Below are 22,500 nucleotides of genomic sequence, written 5' to 3'. Positions count from 1 at the left end.
CGAGGCTACTTATCTTAAGACAAGGCCCCAAACGACGAGCTGGTCTAGCTTCCGAGCGAGAAGCCAAATCCTTAGACGAGAGTCTCGACGAAGAAGCCGCGCGGAATGCACAGGAGGAACCGCCTCCTTTCTCGTCAGAACGGACACCACGACGCTTCTCTTTATTGATTTTTCTCTCGACTCTCCTTTCGGCCCGATAAATTCCCTTCTCGTCGTCGGAGTCGGAGGCGAGTTCGTCAGACAAATATTCGTTAACGGTCGCCCATCCAAATTCGCTCTTGTCAGCTAGCTTAATGGCTTTAACACGCTTGGAAACTAATTCAGTACCTGAATCCAGGGCAACTTTAACTTTCTCGTACGATTTCTGCTTGAGAGCGTCAGATGCCTCGTCTAGTTTATCCAGCATCTGGAGAGAGTGATCCAACTGCTGCTGGTTTCCTTCCCTTTTGCAGGTATATTATTCGCGCCGAGCTCTCTTGACTGCTTGTTCAACGGACGAGCTGCTCTCCTCTGAAAATCGCTTTGTGAAATCGCTAAGCCGAGATTCAAAAACCTTAGTGAGGTTATCGGTTAAAGAACCCATCAATTCAGAAACGGCAGACTGTATAGCAGCACCAACAGAAGGATCTAAAACTCCATCGTTCCAACTAGAACGTGCCCTAGCTTCCTCAGAGTCGCTCATGCTAAAGAACAGTGGAGTAGCGTGTGGCGTTAGCAGACCCGAAGGAAGATCACTAACTGACAACAGCTATATATACGACATGCAATTAATGCGTATTGCGTAACTGAAACACCTAATTGTATAACACAATAACAATACCAAATACAGAACGTGCAGAAAACAAACATCTGCTAAACTACGTAGCGCAGATATTTTGAATAAAAATCTGAGTGAAAAACTTGCAGCAAACTTTCCTTCGACTACACTTAGCTACCCAATGGTAATAATTACCCGTCTTGATGATGCTTTCGTAGAAATTTTTGAACTGGAAGCAAGCCCAGTAGAAGGTCAATCACTGCAGCAAGAAGATAAGTAAAGGAGAAAAAGAAAAGGCGAAAAAAAAAATTAAAAAAACCGAAAAGCCTTACATAGACGTCGGTCACTTTCTCATCCAATTTCATATCTGGGCATGCCCGAGCAAAAAGGTCTTAAAATGCGATGTTAGTGGAAAGAAAGGCATGCTGTCATATTGCAAATGGCGTTTTGAGAAGATTGGAGCTAATTTGGCCCATATCCAGGCTGAAAATCTCCAAATTGTCCGAAAAATGCATCTTTGGCAAAAAGCTCCAGGAGTCAATGTCTTGTTTGTGTAGTAAAAGATAAATAAGCAGCAATATTAATAAAAACTACAAGAACAGACTTAAATCAAATACCAAGACAGGCCTGCTGGGAGTTTAAGCATCCACAATGGCAAAATCTAGGACAACCATAATTAAAAGATAAATTTATGTTTTACCTGGGAATCTCGTGGTACTGAAGAGGCCTTCAGTGTCTTTTACTGTTGGGGATATCTGAAAACTGAATACAAGGTAGCATTAAATTCCAGAGACAAATTTTAAAAAATTGGCTGTTATGTCTCACGTTCTTCGGACTATGCAGAATTTGGTAGGTTCATGTTTTTTTTTACAGAGAATGGCAATGATGTGAGAGCTGTTGTTCTGCTTATGAAACCTGTTATTAATCTTTTATTAACCTTTTATTAAGACATTAAGACATTGTGGTCTGCTTAACTACCAAATGTGGCCTTCAAGACGTGACACGTGTAACATGTGATGGGCATCCTGGGGCAAGGATGCAGAATCTTTGGATTGCCCATAAGAGGGTGAAGGTTCGAGTCATGTTTAAAAGCCTTCTATTGTTTTCACTCCACCACCATCACATTTCTATTGTCCTCACTCTATAACCACCATATTTCTATTGTCTTCACCTCACGACAAACACATTTTTAATGTCTTCACTACAACACCGCCATATTTCTATTGTCTTCGCTCCACCACCAACACATTTCTATTGCTTTCACTCCACCACAACCACATTTCTTTTGTTTTCACTCTACCACTAAAACATTTCTTTTGTCTTCCCTTGATCACCACCACATTCCCATTGTCTACACTCCTTCCCAACCACATTTCTATTTTCTCCACTCTACCCACACCACCATTTCTATTTCTGTTGTCTTCACTCATCACCACTACATTTCTTTTGTCTTCCCTTGATCACCACCACATTCCTATTGTCTACACTCCTTCCCAACCACATTTTTATTTTCTCCACTCTACCCGCACCACATTTCTATTGTTTTGACTCCACCATCCCCACATTTCTATTCTCTTCACCCCATCACCGCCGCCATTTTTATTGTTTTAACTCCACCACCACCACATTTCTATTGTCTTCACTCCACCACCCCCATTTTCTATTCTCTTCTCTCTGCCACCACCACTTTTATCGTTTGATCTACACTACCACCACATTTCTACTGTCTTCATTTCACCACCACAACATTTATTGGTTTCACTCAACCATTCCCACATTTCTATTGCGTTCACTCCACCGACACCACTGTCATTGTTTTAACTCCACCACCACCACATTTCTATTGTGTTTCCTGTGCCACCCCTTCATTTCTATTGTCTTCCCTTAACCTCCTCCACATTTCTATCGTCCTTACTCCACCACCACTACATTTCTATTGTCATCCTTTCACTGCCACTACATCTCTATTGTTCCCACTCCACCACCACTACATTTCTATTGTCATCCTTTCACTGCCACTACATCTCTATTGTTCCCACTCCACCACCTCTACATTTCTTTTGTCCTCACTTCACCACCACTGCATTTCTATTGTCCTCATTCCACCACAACCACCACATTTCTATTGTCCTCACTTCACCGCCACTGCATTGCTGTTGTCTTCACTTGAACACCACCACAATTCTATTGTCTTCGCTCTACCACCATCACATTTCAATTGTTTTTACTTCACTACAGCCACATTTTAATTGTTTTTACTTCACCACCACCACATTTCTGTTGTCTTCACCTTACCACCACTGCATTGCTATTGTTTTCACTTCACCGCCGCCACATCTCTATTTTCTTCTCTTCACCACCAGTACATTTCTATTGTTTTCACTTCACCACCGTCACATTTCTATTGTTTTACTTCACCGCCACCACATTTCTATTGTCTTCACTTCACCACCACCAAATTTGTATTGCCTTCACTTTAATGCCACTGCATTGCTATTGTCTTCACTTGACCACCATCACATTTCTGGTCTTCACTCCACCAGCAACTGTGATAATAGGTTTTTGGCCTGGGAAAGCACTTTTGTAAAACCCTGGGGAAACTCTCTTGCTGCGGGGATCAGTACCGGATCTGTTACAGGGAATTATCTTCAGAGACGTCAACAGCACTCAGAACTTGGGTCCAACGGTATCGTTTTAATCCAAGAACACAACCAGAATGCAACCGGAACATAACCGGAATGCAAACAGAATGTAACCGGAATGCAGCCAGAATGTAAGTAAAGAATATTTTACAAGGCACGACTATTTAAGCCGAAAGCACAATTCTAAAGGATTACGTAAAGCTACCTTCGCGGGAGTCCTCCAGAAAAAAATTCGTACGCGCGCTGTTTTCAAGGAAACCCCCACAAACTATATATCAACAGAAAGGTTATAAAATGTAGAATTCGATAAAATTATGTTTTGTTTTGGATTTTGCTTTCCAGAGGCGGCAGAGGCCGTCAACTCCAAAATGACCGACTGACGTTCCACCGAATTAATCGGGTATCAAATGCGATCCTTCATGCAAATTAACTGTGCAGTGTTAATCACAAAGCCTCAACCTCCAAAAACGTGTCAGCATTTTCTTTTATTTCTATTGGTTATCTTTTTATAGATCTGTCAAGTTCGACTATCGAAAAATTCGCGTAACCTGTTACGTTAAAGGCCGCCACGAGGAAAATAAAGGAATTCGCCGACACGCTTTTGTTCCATATCTATCAGTGAATGTTCTGACCAAATTTCATGGAAAACCGTCAAACCTGCATACCCTATTAATTCATTTAAGGTTACAGTATACCTTCAGGGGTGTCTCGCGCGCAAGTGATGTAGCGCGTGTAGTTTAAGCTGTAGATACCTAAACCCCTATATCAAGTTAAAGCTTATGGAGCTGGCTATCAAACTTTACCAAGAATTTTGAAAGAAAATGAATTGTCGAATTTTTCACGACCACTAAATGCGAGCGCCCGAATCACCTTTCGAAAGCTACAAGTCAAAGCGAATTTCGTTTTTCGCCAATTTAATTTTTTCCTCGGTTTCAGGGCCCAAAGCGCTTAAAAAACGTGTCTGCGTTTTGGCATATTCAATTGCAGTAAAAAGTTACAGAACATTTTCGAAATAGGATTAAAAAAATGTGGAGTGATCGTACAAAAATCGCTCTCGAAGAAAAAGTATTTCGAAATTAACAATTCCCAGACACGCTTTTGTAGTTTATATGTTAAACTAGCCACTGTCCAAATTTAAGAGCAATTGAACAAATTCCCTTTGAGTTATAACTCTTTAAAGTGTCTGCTTCAAGTGAAAAAATTCATTCGAGAAAACAGCGCTAAGAAAAATTTTCTGCTTCGCAAACAAACTCCGCCCACAAACGCCTTGAACTGGGTTCTCAGATAACTAAGCCAATCAGGGCAGGGAAAGTTTACTACCGTTAACCTCCTGGTGAAATTTACGCGCGAATCTCTAAAAAACTCTTGTGTTTCGCAATGCGCTCAAGGAACCGAAGGCAGAGAGATAATTTTTCTGTAGCTCAGTTTTTCTTGAAGCTGGTCTGGCAAAATGGGGAAGACTGAAAACGGATACGAACGCTAGAGTGGCTGAGCGAAGGAAACAAACACAAGAAAGCGCGGAGAGCAACTGTGTGTGGGCAACTGTGCATGGATAATATTTCAAATGGTCTCGAGTCCGACGATTCGTCGATATCGGACTCATCAGGAGAGTCTCTGTCAGCATCCCTGTTATTGCTGTCAAGTTCCGAAATTTTTACAGAACCTTTCTTTTCTCTTACCACGAATATTTGCCCGCCTTATACGATAACTATAGCTTCATCCGCGTGGCGAACTTTCGCTTCTTCACTCGTTGATGTATTTTCATTCGTTCTTCGCTGTTTTCGCTTTTTCGAACTGGTCCATGGTTTAAACGTGGTCTATGTTTACTTATAACATAATAGAGACACGCCTAATACCAAAAATGCTGGATAGTCAGAACAACAATGCTGATCAACTGAGCAGTCAATTCGTGACATCCATATAGGTAATTCCCGCGAAAATCGTCGTCTCGGTTGATTGCATACGCGCCACAGGGCTGCCAATCAAGAGGTAAACTTTTACTTCCGGTGAAAACGTAAAACCGCCATTTCTCCGCCAATATTTGGTCTTTTTCAATTTTTTTTTTCAGAAATTAGAGATTATTCTTCGACCACTATTTTGACTCAAAAATCCAAATTTGAAGAAAATTGCCGACCCGAAGGTATACTGTAACCTTAAAGAGAAGGGATTCTCTCGAAAAATGAGTGCGAGTTTTCGCCTTCTAAAGATTTATAAACATATCATGCCTTCACAGAGGAATGTGTGAACTTGAAAGCCGCCAACCAATGAAATAACAGAACCCCTAGCGTTCACAGTATGCAAACTTGTGCTTCGCGGACATTAATTTTCTTGACCAAAAAAAAACTATCAAAATAACCCCGCGAAGGTTTGAAGTAACCTTAAAAAGTCTTAACTAAACATTACCTGATACATTTCAGAAGGCTCGATTGGTTATAACGGAATTCAACGTTTACAAGATTAATAACTTTCAAAACAATACAGGTAGATAACAGTTTAAGAAAAGACTATTGCAGGTAACAATTACAGTTCAATTCTAACTACAGTTATTATCTTACACAAAACAGCAGGTGTTTGTTACGGTTAATGAACTGGAACAGCAACCTCTAACTTAGAAATGGAAAATGAACTAAAACTAATCTATCTTCGTTGGATTTCTATATTTTCCGATAGCGAAAGCAAATACGTAAAACATACAAAATTATCTGATTTTCTCTCCTACACAACACATTTCTATTGGTTTCACTTCACCACCACGTTTCTTTTGTTTTCACTTCTCCAGAGCCACTTTTCTATTGTCTTTACCTCACTACCTCCACATTTCGGTTGTCTTCACTCCACCACCAACCCCTCATTTTTATTGTTTTCTCTTCACTACCACCTCATTTCTATTGTTTTCACTTCACCACCACCACGTTTCTATTGTCTTCACTTCACCACCTCTGCATTGCTATTGCCTTTACTTGATCACCACCACAATTCTATTGTCTTCACTCCACCACCAACACATTTCTATTGTTTTCACCTTACTACTAATTCCTAGCTCTCCTCTGGAAGGATAGGGCCACCTTACCATCACCTCATTTCTATCGTCTTTACTCTTCCACCACCTCATTACTATTGCCCACTCCACCACCAACACATTTCTATTGTTTTCACTTCACCATCGCCACATTTTTATTGTCTTTATCTGATCACTACCACATTTCTATTGTATTTACTCCACTACCACCACGTTTCTATTGTCTTCACTCCTCCACCAACATATTTCTATTGTTTTCACTCCACCACCACCACATTTCTATTGTCTTCTCTCTTTTACTTTCTGCTCACCGACTGAGTAGTTTAAATTATTTCAAAATACGTCTGGATAGTAAGAAAGGACTAGTGGACAGAGAAACGGAAAAAGGAAAACTTATGTAAGTGTTATTTTGAGCAATTGAGCATTATTACAAAAATAAAGCTTCTCATCATAAACAGAGATAGCTCAATTGTTGTTTTCTGTCGTTGTTTTACTTCTTAAGTATAATTTCCCCCTTCGTAAATATGTCTTTTATCGAAGCACTGGTTAGGTTGAGAATTTGTTTATTTCGCTACGTGTTTTGTCGGCCGGAATCTAGCAAAACTTGTTATTTTAGTACAGTTTTCACACTGCTGTTGCTAACAATGGTCTCCCTGAGCCACATTTACTGTAGACATAGAGCTCGTTTTTAATGCGTTTGTCTGAATCACCGGGGATGTTTAATCTGGGTCAAATTTTGTCAAAATCCCGAAGCAAAAGTTTGAAAGCCAGCTTACTGTCATCAACCCGTGCTCTGTTCTCTGATAAAGCACATTGGTTGTTACGCGAGTCACACTTTTTTCTGTTTCTTAGTTAATTGTTAAACGCTGATTGATGTAATAAGACATCCTAGATGCACATAGTGGTTTTTTAAGTTTCTTCAGAGTTATGAGTACACAATCAATCATGTGATGGAGTTAGTCTTCCTCATCTTTCTCTTTGTATTTTGCATTGCTTAGAGTCAAACAGTGTGAGTAACTGTGATTTTCCTTGTCTTGTTATTTTATTTCCTCCAATTCCTACCATATTTTAACGGTAGTTTTCGATCATGCTATTGTAGTTTTTTCCATGACGTGCCTTGAAAGTAAATGCATTAAAGAAGCGTTGTTAAACCATGGCATTGGGGTTTCAACGGCAGTTCTCATCCGACCGCATGTGGCAGTCGGGATCGCAACAGTGGTGAAGTGAAAACAGTAGAAATGCGGTGGTGGTGAATTGAAAACCATAGAAATGTTGTGGTGGTGGTGAATTGAAAACGTTCAGATTAAGCTTCAAGTGAATTGACATGGGTTAATGGTTCCGGTCCTGTTTGTCAAAAGAATTTTTTAGGAAAGATAGTATGCAAAAAAATGAACTGTAAACACAGTAATTCCAATCTCAAGAAAAGTGTCAGCAGTTTCAATTGGTTCATCATTTACTTGTATGGTTGGAGGGATGATCGTGTTTTAAGGGCCCATTAACCGATCTTTTCGAGCCGTTGCTAAGGAAAATTTATTCTCATATAACCTCATCGTTTTTAGTTGGTTCAGAGTTATTTCATGTGTTTTAACTTTTCCATGGTCAGTAACACTAGTGATGACGTCATCAGGCCACGCCCATGGTCATGTGACTAATACTGAATCAAAGGCTCCTTCGAGCTACCTCATGGTATGTGGTAATTATTTTATGAAGTGCTGTCCTTTGCCACTTTTGGAATTAAGAAGTGTTGCATTTGTAAGGTGTTAAGTTGAGAAGTGCATCATGTTAATAAGCAGCCATTAGTTGAGCATGTTAATAGAAATAAGGTCTTCATCTAATATATATAACATTTTGACAGGAAACATAATCCTTTAGTGTCTTTTTCTCTGTCTGGATTATGAACATCAGCAGTGCAAATATTGTTTTGACAATTTGTGAAGATTTCATTAGTTTGCACATCAGCACTGGATGTGGTAGGGTTTTGAACAAACTCACCCCACTCTTCATGGGTTGCGAAGTTATGCCATCTACCCATGCATTTTGCACTTTTATGCCTTCAGGTTTAAATAATTCACTAGTGTCTACAAGATATTTGGCTGCATCTAATACTTTCTTAGGTCTGACAATCTGAAACTGATAGCGATGCTTGTAACCAAGTCGCCTTTTAAGTTTTATTGGAATGGTCTGTGATTTGCTTCTTGGCCTTGGGAGACAATGAACAGTCGAATTTACATCACTTGGCACATTGACAATGTTTTCATGAATAGACAATTGACCACCCCTAGGTAGTTCACGGATTTGCATAAAAGGTATACCAGGTGATATTAGTCGCTCTTCTAGTGATGTGGAATTCAATACATTAGGCTTATAAGGAAAACCCATCTTATTGGCTTTAGAACAGATGAGTAACCTGCCTTGTTTTAGACTTTTTTATTGCAAGTTAGACAATTGCTTTTTCAGACTTTTTTTTAGACTTTTTTTTTTTATTGCAAGTCATGCAGATCCATTCAGTGTCATTGACACTTTTAAAACCAGTAAGACAGGACTCAACAATGTCTAGTGAACATGCCCTATATTTGTTTGGATCACATTTCACTACAGAGCACTTGAACCACAATTGGTCACAACAAGTGCATACATATTCTGAGCCACATGCAATGTTTTTGTAAAACACGTTTATCATATAAATTGCATCGTACTTGTTTTCTTGTGGCTGCAACTCATGACTGCTACATGTTACACTGTAGTAGCGATACACCTGCCAGAACCTCAGCCTTTTGTCTTTTTCTTACCAACTGTTTGGTTATTTGCCTTATGTGCTGCCGGTTGTCTGATTTTCGTTTTCTGAAGGAGCACTGCTCAATTTCTCTGACATGCTCTGGGTTCAGTTTTGTTCTTTTAGCAGCCTGGTGTTTCTCTTTCCTAGATGTTTTGTTATTAATGTTGCAGCCTTGTACTCGTTTTTGATTCTCATTTATTCTAAAGTTATCATCAGCTCTTCTGTCTTTCATGTATTCTCTCATGTATTTTCTTCTGTAAGCTTTACGTTTTTCACTGTTATCAACTGGTTTGTTTTAATTTGCATTTTTTTTGTTTGTTTGCTGTTGTCTCTTATCTCCATTGTTCTGTTGTCTACTATTGAAACACAATGAAATTCATCTAGGTGTCTAATGTAAATGTTTAGGGTATTTGTAACATTCACTGGTTCAACAACAGTAACTGGAGAAAATGTTGGATTTGATTCAGCAATATGAATTGATAAATTAAGACAATTGGCAACAGCTTGAATTATGATAGCATCAGCCCATGTTCCTTGACATGACATTCTTTCCAAATAACCTTGTCAAAAATGCTCAGTTTTACTCTCTATAAAATTGGTCAGGGTGATTCACTAAATACTGAATGCCAACACTGCGCACATAAAAATGACTATTAGGATTTCCATAGAATTGATGTGATACAGCCCTAAAAAAGCAATCACCACCTCCTGCAATATCAAGTGCAGTTCTGCCAAACTGAGACAACCTGAATTCCAATAAACAGACAGAATTTGTGGGTGATATAAAAGGTACTGATTTGCAATACTCATTTGTAGGACCAGGATTTGACTCCATATCTCCACTCAATGATATGATTCTGCTGAAAAAATGATACGTTTTCATTTGGAGCTGCCTTAATTTTCTGAAAATATTACCTTCAACTAACATACAAAACAAAGACAAGTTTTTATGCTTTGGAGTCCTTGTTCGAAAAATACACAAACTTAAACTTTGTCTAATGAAATACTTCTTTGAGAAAATCATGAATTTTAAACCTCTATATTAGTCCATGGGCCAGGGCAGGTTCTCGGTACCACTCGGGGGGAGAAAATGTGAGTGATATCTGATGAAAGGTTGTATGAAGGACTTTTCAAATTTACATGATAGCAATCGTGAAAGAGTAGCTTTCAGTATTGTTTTCGTACTTCTTTTTTTCAAAAATATTGCTGTGACATGGAAACGAGGTTCACATTAAAACAGTTATTATAAATGCGTTCTTTATTTATAATATTAATAAATTACTACATTGTACAGTAAACAGCTTTTCTTAACATTTTTGGTTAAAAACTAAAATTTAAAAGTTGATTTGAAAAAGAAAAACTCAAATGAAACCATGCAGCTCAAACTCTAAAGGCATCATGGGTAACGTCTAAGATGACGGTCTCGCTGCATGGTAAATACTTTAAAGTTCTTGCCAAATTTTCGCAGTTTGGACGCTTTTTATCAAGTAATATAGAGAAAAAGGGAACACTTAGTATTTTTATGCTCACTGAATAAAATACTTACAAACATTCAAGAGTCTCTGTTCGATTCAAGGAAACTTGACTGCTATATACAGTTTCAATTGTTGTTTTATTCCTAGACCAAACTAAACGACCAGCTTTAAAACTTGTATTATTCACTGCTCATATGATAAAAGTCGGCTAATTAGTCCTATTTAAAAAAATTCTCGACTCTTTGAAATATTTATTGAAGGCGGCTACGATTAAGAGTCACGGGCCATTGCTTTATTCATTGGCAGAGCATACCAAGGAAGGAGAAATTCCCTAAGTCGTATATCACAGGAAATGCCGAAGTCTTTTTAGCATGAAGCGAGATTAGTTGGAGAGCATTTTTCATACAACGGCCGCGAAACAGATTTCGAAGTTTAATTTGGAAAGCGAATGGCAAAGATCTCGTCGGCAAGAGCCAAGGACGAGCAGAACTTGCTCGAAAATGTACACTTTTTGCGAAAATAAGACTGCATGTACAAGAACACGCGATCCCTTTGACTCAGTAGGTTGACTTGTATTTAGATGCTTTAGAAAAGCTGCTTTTGCTGCGGGTGATAGTAGGCTTATTGGCCTTGCCTGTCGTGATTTTGTAGCAGCTGAAGCGTGTTACCATGGACTGTGCTTTTGAGATTGTACCTGACCAGATAAAGCGAGCAAGTACACTGACTTGGAACGCAGTGAACACGACGCGGATGGAAACCAATTTTTTGATATAGAGTCTCAAGCTTATGACAAACTGTTTGAGTTTATTTGATCAGATTTATTAAATCCCAGGCTTATTTAGATGGTTGATCTGAGAGAGAAGCAGTAATCTCCATGCGATCAATGGGCGCTACTGAAATATCCGAATCAACGAAAAAGACATTTCTGAAGAAAGTTAGAGAACGATTTCGGCGACTTGTTACAATTTGAAGATCTCCCGAACAATAATAAAATTTTTGTTCTTTCCAAAAATTTCTCAAATGCTCAACTGGCCAGAGAGATAGTAACTTTATCTCAGTAATTCGACAACAGGGCTGACACCAAGTAAAGTCAAGGAAAATAGCAAGTTGGACTGTGCATCTGTAATGTAGTTCTTTCAAATGATACTGAAATGGCATGGCCACCGAAATCTTCTGAGCTATGTGAGAATGCAATCAATATCCCAGCAGAACTAGATGCCTTTCTATATACTCTTCTAACTAGCAACTCAGAAATCCCAACGGAATATCCTCATCGCCACCGGTGCCTTGTTGGCAACTCTTTTGAGCAAGACATTATATACGGGATAACTGGAGGAAAACCTTCCAAGCAAATGCTAATACCATACGTAGTAAAAACTTTGCAAACCGCAATGTTGAACTCATACAGATGTTAAGCCGATGTGGGCATGGGGTTACCTGTACGCAAATTGAGGAAATAAACACAGCACTTTGCCTACAAAAAATGGCCGTGACGTCTGATAATGATGTTCCTTTGCAACGCTTGCGTGGGATAATATTGATAGAATAGAAGAGACGCTTTACGGCGCAGGAACATCTCACCGACTAAATGTTATTGCTGTCTAAGCCGGACATTTTGGTCCCGGAACCTCCTTCCTTTCCCTGGAACTGAGCAAGCTAGGACAAGGAAAAGAAACATTGATCCTCCAGTAATCTCGCTTGTACCTCCACATAACGCTGGTGATCGCTCGACACGAAGAAGACATGAAATTGATGATGTCGGTGCTCGACGGAAGCTGGATCAATCCCTTTAAGGGAGAAAGGCAAGACCTGTTGTCTATCGACCGGCAACCTCGCAACCCCTGAGATAGAGAATGATCTGCATGCTTCCGGCAGAGGCTTTCGAAGAGACGGCTTATAAGACATTTTGTCATGACAGGCTTGAGTCTGACCAACGTAAGGTGAAATTTTGCGACAAAATTACGAACCTTAAAGCTTAGACAAGAAGATGAAAGGACAAATAGGGTCAAGCAAGGAAGTAATCATTAAAGCGGATCGTGCGCAGTTTGCTCAAGTGATCATGCTGAGAACAGAACGTTGAAGATGAATGATGTACTGAACCACCCTCTCGGACCTCGCCCTTGGGCCCTTGACACGGCTGATGAATTGCTTAGGAGAACCGACAAATCATCACTTGCCAAGGAGCCAGCCAGAAGAATATGAGAGCAGCAGATGATTCCTCAGCCGTGCGGGCGAATTTTTGACGAAATGGTAATGCTCCAGAAGATAAGAGGCGACCAGAAAACATTTGCTGAGTTGGCTGACAGTATGATGTCCATGGTTTTGCATGAAGGAACAGACAGCCAGCGTATTAACGTGGTCTTCGACATTTACAGAAATAATTCCATCAAAAACCACAAGAGAGAGAAGAGAGGCTCAGAAAGCGGTCATAAAGTCAGAAACTTCAAGGCAGACTACAAGATGCATCAATGGCGGACCAGTTCTTGTCCAATTCCAAGAATAAATCGCTCCTGAGCAAATTTATTTCAGAAAAGTGGCAAAATAAGAGGCACAGAGAGAGGTTCGCTGGAAAGACAATCTTCGTAACGACCGAGGATTACCGCTATGAACTCTCCTCAATCGGAGTAACAGCAAGGGAAGAGCTAAGGTCGACGCACGAGGAAGCGGGTACCAGAGTGTTTCTCCATGCAGCACATACAGAGCTGTAGTTATTGCGTCTACGGCTTTTTTTTTTATTATCGCATGGTTATGGAGTCTGTAACGCCACTGGACTTTGTGGTAGGATATTCTGTGCCAAACAAGGCAAAGTTGACTCGAACCAGCTACCTCCTTGTGCAGATTGCAAGCAGCTATTTGGAGAAGTTTACAGAGCTGCCGTCAAGTCCCTTCACCTGTTGGTCAAGGATGGGTCGAGGATTACTGCAACTTATCCATCAAATGGATGAATGGCAAATCCTCATTTCGTTATTTTCTTTGATCCCCAAAAGATGGAAACTGCCAGTTTGCAGCTATTTGCAAACTTTTAAACAGCATAGGAATTCACCGGTCCAACCACACGATGCGGGAAGATATTGTCAATTACCTTAATAATAACCCCACTGCTGGCAATGGGACACCACTGCAAAATTTTACAGATCTGCCGTGGCCTACATATCTTTCTTCAATGTCCCAAAATGGTACATTTGGTGACCACATAACGCTTCAGGCCGCTTCCAATCCATACGATGTCGCGCTCCAAGTTCTATCGTCTAATGGTCCTGGGTACGAAACTACTGTTTCTCCAGTGGCTGCAAACCCGATGTGTACATTCATTTTAGGGCATTTTGCCGAGGATGACGAAGAACATTATGTTTGTTTAACAGATGAACATAATTTGAATGAATTAGATTGATAATGAGGCTGAGTGTTTAGCAGATGTTGGTTACAGTGCTCTCTGTAGTGGTGTGTCTTCGTCCGAGACGGGAGAAAACCCTGTAAACGGTATTGAGGTATGCGTGGACAAACAGAAATCCGGTGACGATAATCAAGCGTCTGATGTAGATATGAACTCAATTAATTGACCTCGCTCCCAATGTGTGGCTTCATAGCTCAGTTGGTAGAGCATCGCACCGGTATCGCGGAGGTCACGGGTTCGAATCCCTTTGAAGCCCGATTTTTTCAGGCTTCTTCTTTCCAGTTGCTTAAATTGGAAAATTTACTGCGCTGATCATTCTTCACTTTCATCAAGCGTCTGCTAGCAGACAGAACACTGGGTACGATGATCAAGAGTCTGTGGGCGGAATAAACTATGGGGATGGCGATCGAGTATCTGTGGACAGACAGAACTCTGGGGAAGACGATCAAGTGTCTGTGGGCGGACAAGACTCCGGGGACTGTGATGAAGCGTGCCAGAACGGACTAAACGATCTCTCGTCATCCACAGAGCCTTATTTAAACCCAGACATTTTAGAGGAAATTGTACGACAACCACTACGTTTGTATCCGTACATGCGTTCCTCTTTGAGAGCTGTTTCCAGGTTTTTTTGGAAATATTGTCGACCGAGAACCGCTGCCTCGAGTGTACATCCCAGAACTAAACAACGTTACAGACATTCGACACGTTAGTGTGCGCAAAATTATCCTCTTAAGGTCATTCCCCAGTATTGCATCGCGCATCCCTACTGCGCATAATTTAACGCGTGACTAGCGCGCGCGCATGAAAAAATGGCGGTTTTTTCTTTACGGCTGGTCCTCGCCATAGTGGTAAATCGTCATTTTCTCGCAAACGAGTATGGTGACCCATCATTTTTTTCTTTTTTTTTGAATTGAGTAATAAATGTCTCTGTGTAAAATAAATATGGACCGATTCTCAGTGTAGAACAAAAAACAATCGTCGGAAACGTGAATTTGGCAAGCAATCGTGACTACAATCGTGGTGCTATTATAAGGATTTATTGGGTATAAACAAGGTGCTGTTGCTCCTAAACGAACATGGGGACCCCTCATTTTTATTTCAAAGTTTAATTTCCTATAATATAGACAATCAATAGGCAAAGTTTTACAAAAATCTCAGTGCAGACTTTATTTCAGTGGAGTGACCTGAAAAGGAAAAAATAGTGGTGCTGTTTTGAGGTTAAAGGAAATTATTAACTCTGTTCTGTGGGCAAGCGCGTGGCTCAGCTTCTTTGCGTTAGGAAACGGTTGGTTCTCTGTTTCAAACATTTATTGGAAACGGAAGAGCCATCAATGATGCCAACAATAATAACTGTATTCAATGTGCCTTCCGTCACGAACCTTGGATTGATTTAGTGCTTTTAAGTAATTAAATTAAAATTGATTGAACCTTTTTTTGAATCACAAAATAGTTTCGCAGATATTGTTACGTTCATGCGTTGTTATTGTTATTGTTCCCAAATAAACGTTCAAGTTATTAGTGTTTTCGAAATTAAAGTAACAAATCTTCTAGAGAAAAAAAATGTTGTGACATACTGTTGAGTTTTCTTGAGGCATTTTTGAAGAGAATTGAAAATAAAGGCGAGGATCTTTATATTACTTTGAAGACAATAACATGGATTTCAATATTTCTTTTGTACTTTTCTTTTTTCTACCCCTTTACCAACTGCTTACAGACAGATTCACGGCAATTACACTGACTTTCAATCATGTGTTATTTAAATTAAGGTAAACCTCTCATTGGGAAGCCAAAGTTTCTTTAACAATCTCATGGCAATCAATCAATGGTAAAATCAATCAGCCATAGCTTTGTATGAGAAAAAAGAACATGCATTTGTGGATAATTTCATAAAGCTTCACACAAAACAAGGTCCTCCCGCTCCCTCACGCACACCCCTTCCTCGTTCAACCAACGTGGAAAAGGAACACCTTTCTTATTTTGATTCGAGGGTGTGTAGAACTCATAATAAAACTAGTAGGCCTAGTATGTACAGGTTATTCGGGTTCCGAAAAGTCAGAATCACGATACTGTTAATAATTTTTGACTAAGTTGAACATACTTGCAATTCAGGAGTTATTACAATTTGAGTTATTACATTTTGCGTTAAAAAAGTTGTTACAATTTGCGTTGGAAAGTTATTACATTTCGCGTTGATAACTTTATTACATTTTGCGTTGATGCTATTACATTTTGCGTTAGCCTTGAATTTTGCGGCGATTATGACATTTTGCGGCGTAACATTCCGTAATGGTTTAGCCAAGCTCCCTTAGGAAACTCTGAAACATTACGATGATCCTGAAAATTTGTGGAATACCTGGAAAAAAAATGTTTCTTTCTGTAGCTGACCAACACGCTCCGCCAAAAACAAAGCGAGTTCGTCAGAAGGCTTCTCCTTGGCTCACTCGTGACATCACGGCACTTACTGTCAGGAGAGACAGAGCTAAATTAAACGGTCATTAATAAATCTGCCGGTCTCGACCGAATTCCAAACAAATTACTCAAGGTCGCAGCGAATATTATTGCCGAGCCCCTTTGTTTACTAACAATGCTATCGCTAGTGGTTATATTCCTAGTGATTGAAAAATTGCGAAGGTTTTTCCACTCCACAAGAGCAACAGTAACACAAATCCTAACAATTATCGTCCAATTTCCATTCTATCTTCTATTTCTAAAATTATGGAAAGGCTTGTTTGCAACCAACTCTGTTTATACCGTTCGGATAACAAATTGCTAATTAAGAAATAGAAAACATGTTCCGTGTTTCTATCCAGTTTTAGTAGAATTCTACTTGTATACTAATGCAAATGCTGCAATCTGATTGACTAAGCTACTCGTACACTATCAGCCATTAGAGTGCAGTAGCTGTCGATCGTCCACGAAATGCGACTTTTTTATCGTTTTTCCGAAGTTTTGGAAGAAAGTTTAGATGTAAATAGATAATTAAATTCCTGAGACGACTGAAAAAAGGAAAGTGACGGTTTCTTGACTTGAAATTATTGAAAAACCGGGTGCGCGCGCGTAAACAAATTACCAAGGACAATTCAATACGTGCGATTTTGTTAAAGCCTGAAGGTCAATAATGCGGAGAAAAATAATTGGAAACCGTTATTTGCGTTAATTTCAGTTAGAATTCTACTAAAACAATTAGATTATTCGCTCTCGATTTCTATGAGGTGATAGTTGATTCGGCCTTCGGCCTCATCAAAGAAATCTCGAGCTCATAATCTAATTGTTAAATAGTGAGTAGCGTAGCAATGTGCCCTTGTTAACAAAATGACGGCCATTTCTTGGCGTTTTCTCAGTGTCTGTGAGGAGGATTTAGATAAAGGTTTGAACGACTAGTAGATTTATACTAAAACAGTTAGATTATTCGCTCTCGATTTCTATGCGTGATAGTTGCCCCCGCGGAAATTTGATGTTCTTAAAACAAATACTTGCCCGAGAAGCAAAGCTTCGAGGGCAAATATGCTAGTTTTAAGAACATCCAATTTCCAAGGGGCAACTATCAGACCGATAGTTCCGAGACATAAACAATCTATTGTCTTTATTGTTAGCCACTAAATTATCTTCCACGGGCCAGTTCAAAAATTATATTACATTATTTTCAACTTGTTTAGAGGAAAGCCGTGAAAGCCAAATTTAAAATTTGAAAAAAAAAAGACTAAAACCCATTTAATACAATTTCAATTGTTTATTTTCTATAAGCTCGCTTGTATACAAAAAAAAATGTTCATGGACGAGTACTATCCATCCGGGTATTTTCCTGGGACGTCTCTCCGCGGATGAACACTATCTCGTCACGTGATCAATTTAAACCAATAAGAATCGGAAAAAATTTAGTGGTGAACTATAACGAGTTATAGAAACACGACCTTTAACCAATCAGCGCGCGTATTTTCTTAGGAATGTTTTCTAAACAAATATCAATCAGGCTTTCGGTGTTACATTCAACCGCTACAGCTTTGCTTGACGCTACCAATCAATGGTACTTCGACATCGACAATGGCCTTATCACATCCATTGTTTTTCTCGACTTAGCTAAAGCTTTTGACACCATTTGTCAATTATTCCAATAATTTCCCCCCGAAAATAAAGGTGGTAATCCGTAGGGGAGACCGGGAGATTCGGTCTGTATCAGCTTGTATCCATGAGGTTCCTGGATATAATCTGGCAGAGTTTTCACCGTCTGTAAGTGAACAGGCTCCCGACGAGCGCCAAAAAAATAAAATAGGGCGAGCGAAGCGAGCCTGGCGGGGTGGGATTTTTCCCTCTCCAGACCACCCTCGGCTTTCTCTGCCCGCCTGTTTTTCCTTCCCCTATAACACAATCGGGAGCCTGTTCACAGGCTAAGTTGGCAGAGATGTTGTATACGAATTGAGAAGACGTTTACGCCACCTTTGCCACGCTCTAATATACAGGCAATAGGATATAACGTGGCTTTTGAGTTCAGGTAGGTCTTGATGACGACCTTTATTAAGTGGCACACAAACATTTTCCTTGTGTAGTCTCTCGTTGCTTACACAACGGTCCTCTCGAGCGGTATAAAATGACACCAAACTCTAAAGTGTGTTATCGTTTCATCCCTTTTGGACGAAATTCGTTCACACCCTTCACAAATGATCGGACGACAAAATGGAAAGAAATAACACTGAAGCTCATAGTCATTGTTTGGACCTATAGGACCATGAAGGTCCACGAAGATCAAAGACATCAGAGGTCAAGAAAATGACGAAAAAGAACAGAAATTGGTGTCACTTTTGCCACGATTTGATGATCCTTTTTAAGACTATTTACTCTGAATGAATGCTATCCTAGTTCTAAGGACGTTCACTTATCACGGAAATCTCATTCGTAAATCACGCATCCCGTGCTTGTAAAATAGCAAATCGCGCATTACGTTATGTCCTGTTCCGCGTCACGCGGCTAATTTGGTCCCAATCACGCATCACGCTGCTAATTTGGGGGCGATCACGCGTCACGCTAAGACCCTTTGCCACCCTCCCATCAAGGGAGGTGGGTGGGTCGCAAAAGATGACTGTCTCTGTGGAGTACAGGACGAAAAGACCACGCTTCAAGCGGAACGACCAAATTTAAACTCCAAATGGCGAAAAGCATTACCGACGCTACCAGCATGGGCGAAAATGGGGAATGTGATAGGCAATGAGCTAATTTATTATGCAGTGAGAATAGTAGCCCCAATCTGATTGGTGTGACCTACATACATCTCTAGACTATCTCTCACTCACTCATGCACTCATCCGCTCATAACAAGCCGACGCGTTGACTTAGATTTTTTTTTTACAAAAGATCCCTCAATAATGCGAGTTTCTTAAAACCATTTTAACCCGTTCTTTATCTGTTGACACTGATTCAAATTTTCGGATTTAGATGCCTTCCAACTTTTTGTTAACACAGCCTTGCTGTGAATTGTCCGACCGGTTTTGGCCGTGCGGTATCTTTTTTACGTCTTGCGCAGATCAACCTGCCTCTTCCAGTGAACTTCAAGTGTATTGCCTTATTGATGAACCTCCGCAAGCCAAGGGTGTGACGCGGCATTCTTAACTGATGCCCTCCCCATCATCTGAAGATTGTTCCAAATGCATTCGTGTGACGCAACAATGACAATCTCCATAACCACCTCTCTAGAATTTTCTCAGCCAAGTTAAAGAAAAGCCTCTATTAAACAACTAAAAAATTCCAGGAAGGAGAAAATTGATTTCTTGCCGGGTCACTTTCGTCCAAATGGCCTTTTCGGTGTCGTTTTACAAAATGGCGACTCCCATCACCTAAACCAACTGCAACAACTTACTTCTATTTTGGTTTTTCTTTTATTGTACTATACTTTTCCTTTCATTTTATTCATAATACAGCTTTGTATATTTGTAAAGTATGGAAGTAAATCTATACAACCAGACGCTTCTTGCTGCAATAAATAAAGTTTTCGTCCAAGCTCGTACCAGGATCTACTCCTGGTCTGTCCGAGGTTAACATACACCAACACTTAAAGTCAGTTTAAGTCAAAGAAATGCGCAATGTGCACTTCAGAAATACACGTCACGAAATCTTTACCACAGGCAACTTGCGCTAAGTGTCATGTACCCGAGTCAGAGTATTAAAACAGTGACAATCACACCTTATAAATATTAAGACATGGAAAACTTGTCTGAGAAAATAGAAAGTGTTTTTTTTTTTTTCTGAGTAGACATGAAGTAATCTAAAATGAACGAGAAAGAGGCGCTTAGCTGATGGTAATCTAAAGCCAAACGTCTGTAAACCCCATGGAGTATTCCACAGCACTGTTTTCCATGGCATCTTCAAGTGTATAACAAAGCCCATCACGCAAATGGTCTTCCTTCTAGTAAACCAGTCATTTGTAGTATACGACTCATGGTCATGTAGCTTCCTAACACTCAGACCACTCAGTTGTGACTACTATCCCCCCCACCCATTCCTAAATCCATGAGAGTTAAGTCTACTTTTGGATTGACAGAGAGCGCGGTTTACCAGACTATTCGATACCGTTAGCCAACTATGCTCTCCTTTCTTTCTAGTAAATTCAGGTTCATGACATTTAAGAAACTTACTCTTCTACGTCTAGATTTCTGTGTCACAATGAACAATTTTGATAAGTTGATAAAGCGATGAATGGTACTGTAAGTCAATAAACTACCTAGCAAACTAATTTAATCAGAGCTTTAAATCTTAGTATTTGGGAGGGTACAAATGGACTTATTTCTATCAAATTGAAATGACTAAGACTTCGGAAAGCCACAGCGATGCTTTGATACTACTGCCAATTCCCTAATAATTTAAATTTTTTAAGCCTGCTATTGCAACTGTCAGGGAGTTAACAAGTGAAACGAAACGAATTAGGTATTTAGAACTGAACTGACCCATTAGCTTCGTTTACATACTGTCAAGACACGCTATTCTACCTCAGCTGTAACGCCGGCAATAGACCCTTTAAGCTTGGGTGGTTTGTTGCCCCATTCCAGACCATGTGATGATACTCTTGAGAATTCTTCCTTTCAAATTTTCAAAAAGTCGTGCGTATATAAAGGAATAATTTTTAGATGGATGAAAGAAAAATTCTCTTGAAAATATCACGTGGTCTGTAATGGGGAAACAAACCACACAAGCTAAAAGGGTGTATAGTGATAGCTGCAAAACAAGTTGATGATTTCATGAGTAAAAGTACTCATAAGTTCTATGTATCACCAAAGGTTTCGAGTTCCAAATGATAAAAACTACCTTGGAACACTAGCAGTATGAACACTTGACATTTTTTATACATTTTTCGGAGGACTATAGAATGAGGGCTCTTCACTGATGTAAAATTGCAGTGTAAAAGTGCTACTACTGTATTAACATACGATGAAGATCCCTCATGTTGCACTCACTGAAAAAAGGGCAAAAAATACCAAAAGTACATGGTTCGAGTGTCCTCAGTGGAAAAGGAGTACTTTGTACGAAATTTTCCTTGCCATCTTTGTTAATGTGGTAAATTTCATTTCCACAAAACACTTATCTAGATGATGAGTATCAAATAGAAAGTGTAAACATCTGTCGTAGGAATAAAAAATCGAGTTTCCTATATACAAAATGCACAATATATTATATTACTACATCCATTTTGCAATGACATGTTAAATCCTTACTCAAACTCCAATCGAAGTCGTCTTCTAGTCTTTTCAGTTAAAATTTAACTCCCAACAGTCTGCAAAAGAAGTCAGCTCTAGTCGTAGCATGTTGCTTTCTAATGACGAAAAATATCGTGATACAAGAACCATGCGTAAAAGACCCTAGACTCCTTTAGCAGTGTACATCTTGAATACAATCCGTCGCACCATTACCAAGCGATGAAGCTTTCTATGAATTTGCTTAGTCAATGAATAAGTCAAGTGTAGAAATGAGCGTCTGTGAATATCGTAAACAAACGTAGAGAACTTCATCGAGTGGCTTCCGCGCGACTTCTGCGCTGCTGCACACATAGGTATATACATATATGTAAAGACAAAGAATACTATGTTTCTGTCGATGAACAGTTTACACCATCCGTCACGCAAGAGGTGTCCGTGCTTGTGAGCTGATAAATTGTCACGGAAACGTCCTTATTCACATTAACTGGAGAAGCCTCGCTGTCGCCATTTGTTGGCAATGGTCTCTGAGGTAACGAAGTCTCTTTGTGGCAATTAGTACTTTTAGAAATGTCTAGTTTGAGTTGGCCAAGGCCTCCACCTGGATCTTCGGTTTGAGATTTTTTCCTTCTAGACCCAGCTGTAGTCGGTCTCTGTTTCTCAGAGTCACTATCAGAAACATGAATTTGCGCTGAAGTCACAACCTGCTGATAACTGGGAAGACATGCATCTGATTGACAAGAAGATGTCAAAGAACTATG

The 22,500-nt window shown here is 39.7% G+C and overlaps 2 protein-coding genes and 1 pseudogene across 4 annotated transcripts in view; all 3 read right to left on the bottom strand.

Moving 5' to 3' along the window:
* Positions 1–22,500, bottom strand: part of LOC145503127 (uncharacterized) — a 382,969-nt gene that overhangs the window by 257,749 nt on the left and 102,720 nt on the right. The window lies entirely within an intron of this gene.
* Positions 72–682, bottom strand: LOC145502979 (uncharacterized; annotated as a pseudogene).
* The window catches only part of LOC145503085 (uncharacterized), a 51,732-nt gene continuing 47,115 nt past the window's right edge, over positions 17,884–22,500 (bottom strand). The window contains exon 21 of the mRNA XM_081482522.1: positions 17,884–22,500. This exon is cut by the window's right edge and continues 470 nt beyond it. Within this exon, the coding sequence (XP_081338648.1) occupies positions 22,126–22,500 (375 nt within the window). The 3' untranslated portion in view covers positions 17,884–22,125.

Source organism: Orbicella franksi, chromosome 11, assembly GCF_964199315.1.
Source record: "Orbicella franksi chromosome 11, jaOrbFran1.1, whole genome shotgun sequence".
Classification (NCBI taxonomy): Eukaryota; Metazoa; Cnidaria; class Anthozoa; order Scleractinia; family Merulinidae; genus Orbicella; species Orbicella franksi.
The sequence above is the reverse complement of the archived record's forward strand: the minus strand, read 5'-3'. Positions and strand labels throughout refer to the sequence as shown.